Source organism: Aegilops tauschii, chromosome 5, assembly GCF_002575655.3.
Source record: "Aegilops tauschii subsp. strangulata cultivar AL8/78 chromosome 5, Aet v6.0, whole genome shotgun sequence".
NCBI lineage: Eukaryota > Viridiplantae > Streptophyta > Magnoliopsida > Poales > Poaceae > Aegilops > Aegilops tauschii.
This window is the reverse complement of record NC_053039.3, coordinates 82,824,683-82,831,349: the sequence shown is the minus strand read 5'-3', so window position 1 is coordinate 82,831,349 and position 6,667 is coordinate 82,824,683. Positions and strand designations below refer to the sequence as shown.

General features: G+C 44.0%; 1 protein-coding gene across 1 annotated transcript; it reads right to left on the bottom strand.

Moving 5' to 3' along the window:
- Positions 1-3,693: 3,693 nt before the first annotated feature.
- LOC109778293 (uncharacterized) lies at positions 3,694-5,763 on the bottom strand. Its single transcript, XM_040388971.3, has 3 exons — positions 5,324-5,763; positions 5,054-5,206; positions 3,694-4,535 (listed from the first exon to the last, which is right to left on the bottom strand). The coding sequence occupies exons 1-3, from the start codon at positions 5,396-5,398 to the stop codon at positions 3,960-3,962; spliced, it is 804 nt and encodes a 267-aa protein (XP_040244905.2). The 5' UTR covers positions 5,399-5,763; the 3' UTR covers positions 3,694-3,959.
- Positions 5,764-6,667: the final 904 nt, after the last annotated feature.

Sequence of the window (6,667 nt, the reverse complement as noted above, 5' to 3'; positions counted from 1 at the left end):
AAACCACAGTTCATTTGGTGTCATCTCAACGGATTTAGATGGTGCCCTATTTAACGTGAATGCAGCCATCTCTAAAGCATAACCCCAAAATGATAGTGGTAAATCGGTAAGAGACATCATAGATCGCACCATATCTAATAAAGTATAGTACGACGTTCGGACACACCATTACGCCATGGTGTTTGATACGTCTCCAACGTATCTATAATTTTTTATCGTTCCATGCTATTATATTATCTGTTTTGGATGTTTAATGGGCTTTAATATGCTCTTTTATATTATTTTTGGGACTAACCTATTAACCAGAGGCCCAGTGCCACTTGCTGATTTTTTTGCCTATTTTAGTGTTTCGCAGAAAAGGAATATCAAACGGAATCCAAACGGAACGAAACCTTCGTGAGGATCTTTCTTGGAACAAACGCAATCCAGGAGACTTGGAGTGGAAGTCAGAGACGCAATGAGGCGGCCACGCGGCAGGAGGGCGTGCCTAGGGGGGTAGGCGCGCCCCCACCCTCGTGGCCCCCTCGTAGCTCCATCGACGTACTTCTTTCGCCTATATATACCCTTGTACCCTAAAAACATCCAGGAGAGCCACGAAACCACTTTTCCACCACCGCAACCTTTTGTACCCTTGAGATCCCATCTTGGGGCCTTTTCCGATGATCTGCCAGAGGGGGATTCGATCACGGAGGGCTTCTACATCAACACCATAGCCTCTCCGATGATGTGTGAGTAGTTTACCACAGACCTTCGGGTCCATAGTTATTAGCTAGATGACCTCTTCTCTCTCTTTGGTTCTCAATACAAAGTTCTCCTCGATGTTCTTGGAGATCTATTCGATGTAATACTTTTTGCGGTGTGTTTGCCATGATCCGATGAATTGTGGGTTTATGATCAAGATTATCTATGAACAATATTTGGTTCTTCTCTGAATTCTTATATGCATGATTTGATATCTTTGCAAGTCTCTTCGAATTATCGGTTTAGTTTGGCCTACTAGATTGATCTTTCTTGCAATGGGAGAAGTGCTTAGCTTTGGGTTCAATCTTGCGGTGTCCTTTCCCAGTGACAGTAGGGGCAGCAAGGCACGTATTGTATTGTTGCCATCGAGGATAAAAATATGGGGTTTATATCATATTGCTTGAGTTTATTCCTCTACATCATGTCATCTTGCCTAATGCATTACTCTGTTCTTATGAACTTAATACTCTAAATGCATGCTGGATAGCAGTCGATGTGTGGAGTAATAGTAGTAGATGCAGAATCGTTTCGGTCTACTTGACACGGACGTGATGCCTATATTCATGATCATGCCTAGATATTCTCATAACTATGTGCTTTTCTATCAATTGCTCGTCAGTAATTTGTTCACCCACCGTAATATATGCTATCATGAGAGAAGCCACTAGTGAAACCTATGGCCCCCGGGTCTACTTTACATCATATAAGTTTCCGATCTATAATTCTAGAGTGAATTGCAAAAAACCACCACATTCGAAGTTGAAGCATCCAAATGCCACCACATTTCCAGCGCGTCCCAAAAATCCACCACTTTACTTGTAAATTTTCTCAATAAAAACAAATGACCGGTTTGCCGCAGTTAACCCGATTTCTGACAGGGCTGGCCCACCCGTCAGGTGCCACATGGGCGAGGCCAGACGGCGAGTGGGTTGACGGCCGTTACGGCACGCGCGTGGTCAAAGCGGGCGCGGCTCTGACTGCTTGGCCCATTCTCCCCTCTTTCCCCCGTCTCTCTCTGTCCTGCAATGGCGGCGGCTAAACCTACCGGCGGCGGCGGCGAGTCAACAGGCGGCGGAGGGACTGGAGGCGATGGTGATGGGTTCTCGGAGGTGGACAACTGGTTCGGCAGCAGTAGCTTGCCGACGCAGCGGGCTCCTTCACCGGAGCGATCCCCTTCGCCCCCCTCGCCGCCGGAGTGGGACATAGAGCGCCGTGCGGCGGCGGCCCTAGCACGCAAGATCAGGGCTTCAGGCGTGGGAGAAGGCCATCAGTGGGCTTCAGGGTTCGGCGGCGTGTGGTAAGATTTCTTCCCCCTCCACCCCTCTCTTCATTGGATTCACTGGAAATTTTGGGGTTGTTAGATTGCATATAAACCTATCATGTTACAGTACGGTTGTTAATGGGCTGTTAGATTTTAGGAAATTTTAGGGTTGTTAGATTTTAGGAGATTTTAGGGCAGTTTGATTTTAGTGCTTTGTTTACTGAAGATTATTGTTTGTTTACTCAAGTGTTGTAGCTGATATAGTTAATATCTTTTCTGTACAACATGTTTCAGTAGGAAATATAGCTCTGGGTTTATGGTTTTATGCATGAATGCTTTGTTTAGTCCTTATTGACAGTGAAGATAGTGCTAATATCTTGTCTGAATAACATGTTACATTATTAAAACAGAATCAATGAACCTTGATAAGTGGACCTGTGACTGCAAGAAATGGGACCTATGTGGTTGGCCATGTAACCATGCAGTTTCTGCCATTACAAGAGTGAAGGGGCAGCCAGAAGACTATGTGCATGAGTTCTTCAAGAAACCATTGTATAAGGAAACATACAAGCACATCATCTACCCTGTACCAGGGCCTGACTGTTGGCCTAGGACACCAACTGCTGACATAGATCCACCAGTGTTCAAAGAGAAGAAGGGCAGAAAGCAAACAGCTAGGAGGAAGGGGCAATTTGAGGTCCCAACAAAGAAGGATACATCAAGGATGGCAACTATCACCTGTAGCAACTACAAGATGCAGAAACATAGGTACACCTACTGCCCTCAGCCCCTGAAGCCTCATCTGCAGGCAAGAAAGGACAAGCACAAGGTATGGAATATGCACACTGTTGTCATTGTTTTCAACTTATTACCATGAAACTGGCACAAACAACTAGCCTCACCAGTTTTCATTGTTTTAATCATTTGATTCATCCTAATTGTTGGGCTATGATGTGTGCTTTCTTAGACAACCAGAACTCACTACCATGGAGCTGGGGGAAGTTCTACTGCTACTGCACAGCCTGCAACCAGTGCACCACCTGCTGCAACTACTAGGGTTAGAAGAACAACTCCTACTGGTCATTCCCAGCCTGCTACATCTACCAGGGGAAGAAAATCAACTGCTACTTCTACTGGTCCTGCCCAGCCTGCTGCTTCTACAAGGCCAAGAAGAACAACTGCTGCTTCTACAAGGGCAAGCATCACCATTGATGCTTCTACTACTTCCCAGGCTGCCACAAGAGCTTCAGGTTCAAGCAATGCAGCCAACATGAGAGGTGGAAGGCCCTACATGGCACCTAGGGCTGCAACTACAACAGAGGGAGTAACAGTAGGGTCTAAAAGGAAGAGGTTCCAGAGCACCAGGATGAGGGGTTACTTTTATGCCAGTGGCAACTAGTCAGTGCACAATTTGGCTGTTGTCTTTTGAACTGCCTGCCTTAAGTATTTCTAAATATCATAAACTATGCCTGAGAACTGCTATGTGTGAACTGCTATGTGTAATCAGTATTTAGCTTGAGAACTTGTTTGTGTTACCATGCTAAGTTTGAGAACTGTTATGGATGAGAACTTTTATGGTTGAGAACATGTTTGTGTCATCAACAACAATTTACTTGTTTGATTTTCTATTCTAAAAGATTTTGGCCACCTTGGTCATCAACAATTTACTTGTTTAGGTGGCAGATTCATAATAGCATAGCTCTTACTATAGAAAGCTAACAAGATTACATAACTGGGGTAGTTTTGCAGCTAGTCATTACATACATTACATAACTGGGGTAGTTTTGCAGCTAGTCATTACATACATTACATAGCTCTTACTGGAGGTAGTTTTGCAGAAAATCATTACAGTCATTACATAACTAGGGGATTCCCAAAATATACAACCCCAAGGCCAGCTATATTGTTCCAAGGCCACATATTAGCTTAACATAACTGAGGTGATGAACATCATTGTTCACTCATCATGGATTGACTTGATCTTGGCAAGCTTGTCCTTGTTGCCATGACCAGCTTTCAGAAGATCACCCACCAGAAACTCCAGCTTCTTCTTCTCCTCTACCAGCCTGTCCCTCTCTTTCTTCATCTCATCCCTCTCCTTCCTTGTGTTCCTAATGATCTCCCCCTGAGACCTAAGAATGCACTTCATCTCCTTCAGCTCTTGAGCCAGCTTCTCCATCTCCTTCATCTTGCCAAAGTCAGCACTCTGCTTCTCCTTGCTGATAGCTAGCTTCTCCATGTCCTTGTCCACATCCATCTGCTTCTGCTTGAACTCTTCATCACTCATGACCCTGTTGTTCTGATCTGCCCAATCAAACATCTTGGTGACTTCCTCAACCAACTGACTGTACTGATCCCCAAGTGTATCCAACTGCTTGTTGACCTTGTCCAACTCTTTCTTATACTTCTCATGGTCAATCATTCTGCCATGATTCTCCTCATGAAACATCTCCCATATCTTCTCCAAACATCTTTGCAGAATAGAAGGCCATGGGGCATCAACCCACTGAGCAACTCCACAGTCAATACCATCCTGCATCAAGTTTCATTTACTTAATTTACTGACATGTTTGGTCACTGCAACTTGAAGATACAGACATTCAGGAAACTTGAAGTTCAAGCTAAGCTTATATGACAAGAGCAATACTACCATTAACTGAATTGTTAAAAACAAGTTTGGTCACTGCAACAAACTACATTAGTTCATTCAGTACCACAGTCCAAATTGTGATAATCCCCTCAATTTACTGACAGAAATTGATGCTTGCATCTGCAGCTCTAGAACAGTCCAAAACATGTTTCATTTGCTTAATTTACTGACATAAATTGATGCTTGCATCTGCAAACATGTTTCATTTACTGACGGAAATTAATCAATCCATCTACAGACAGTACAAATCATGTTTCATTAACTGAATTTACTGACATAATTTGATTCTTGCATCTGCAGACAGTCCAAATCATGTTTCATTAACTGAATTTACTGACAGCAATTCCAAACATCTGCAAACTAACTACCCCCAACACAAACCCTAGTTTGATAACACTGACCTGAGGAACAGCACATCCATAGAACCTCCTCCCAGTGTCCTTTCCTTCAAATGCAACATATTTCATGCATGGGGCCAAGTGCAGTCTACATGTGATGCTTGCATCTGCAGCTCTACCACAGAAGGATGGATCTATAGTGGTGTCAGGGTTCGCCTGCATTGTAGCACACTAGTGAACCGCAGAAAAGATAGCAACTGCTCCAAACATGGTCTCAAATCGAAGAACACTTGAACACTAACCCTAACCCTAGGTGCAAAGCAGATATCTTACCCAGTGCTGCTCCAGATCCATGCCGACCAGCTCCTCCTCGTCGCTGCTCTCCTCTCCATCCTTCCACGACGGCATCTTCTACGGCGGGGAGGGAACCGTGCCTCCGGCGGCGGCGAAAAACTCCGGCGGCGGAAACAGGGGACAGAGCAGAGGAGTGAGAGTGAGAGAGTGAGCGAGTGGAGTGGAGCGGCGGGGAGTGGGGGCTCTGTTTTGTACCGACAGCCGTAACGGCCATCAACCCACTTGCCGTCTGGCCTCGCCCACGTGGCACCTGACGGGTGGGCCAGCCCTGTCAGAAATCGGGTTAACTGCGGCAAACCGGTCATTTGTTTTTATTGAGAAAATTTACAAGTAAAGTGGTGGATTTTTGGGACGCGCTGGAAATGTGGTGGCATTTGGATGCTTCAACTTCGAATGTGGTGGTTTTTTGCAATTCACTCTATAATTCTAGTTTACTATTTATTTTGCAATATTTATTTTCCAATATATACAACAAAAATACCAAAAATATTTATCTTATTATCTTTATCAGATCTCACTTTTGCAAGTGGCCGTGAAGGGATTGACAACCCCTTTATCGCGTTGGTCGCACGGTTCTTGATTGTTTGTGCAGGTACTAGGTGACTTGCGTGTAGTCTCCTACTGGATTGATACCTTGGTTCTCAAAAACTGAGGGAAATACTTACGCTACTTTGCTGCACCACCCTTTCCTCTTCAAGGGAAAACCAACGCATGCTCAAGAGGTAGCAGTGTTCCAGGTAGCGTGAGTTGCGAAACTATTCCACATTGTTTCAAATGAAGACCAAAATCGTAACTCAAATATTCACCTCCACGATCAGATCATAGAAACTTTATTTTCTTGTTACGATGATTTCCCACTTCACTCCGAAATTCTTTGAACTTTTCAAATGTTTCAGACTTATGTTTCATTAAGTAGATATACCCATATCTGCTCAAATCATCTGTGACGGTCAGAAAATAACGATACCCGCCGTGAGCCTCAACACTCATCGGACCGCATACATCAGTATGTATTATTTCCAATAAGTCAGTGGCTCACTCCATTGTTCCGGAGAATGGAGTTTTAGTCATCTTGCCCATGAGGCATGGTTCGCAAGCATCAAGTGATTCCAAAAGCCCATCAGCATGGAGTTTCTTCATGCGCTTTACACCAATATGACCTAAACGGCAGTGCCAAAAATAAGTTGCACTATCATTATTAACTTTGCATCTTTTGGCTTCAATATTATTAATATGTGTATCACTACGATCGAGATTCAACAAAAATAGACCAATCATCAAGGGTGCATGGCCATAAAAGATATTACTCATATAAATAGAACA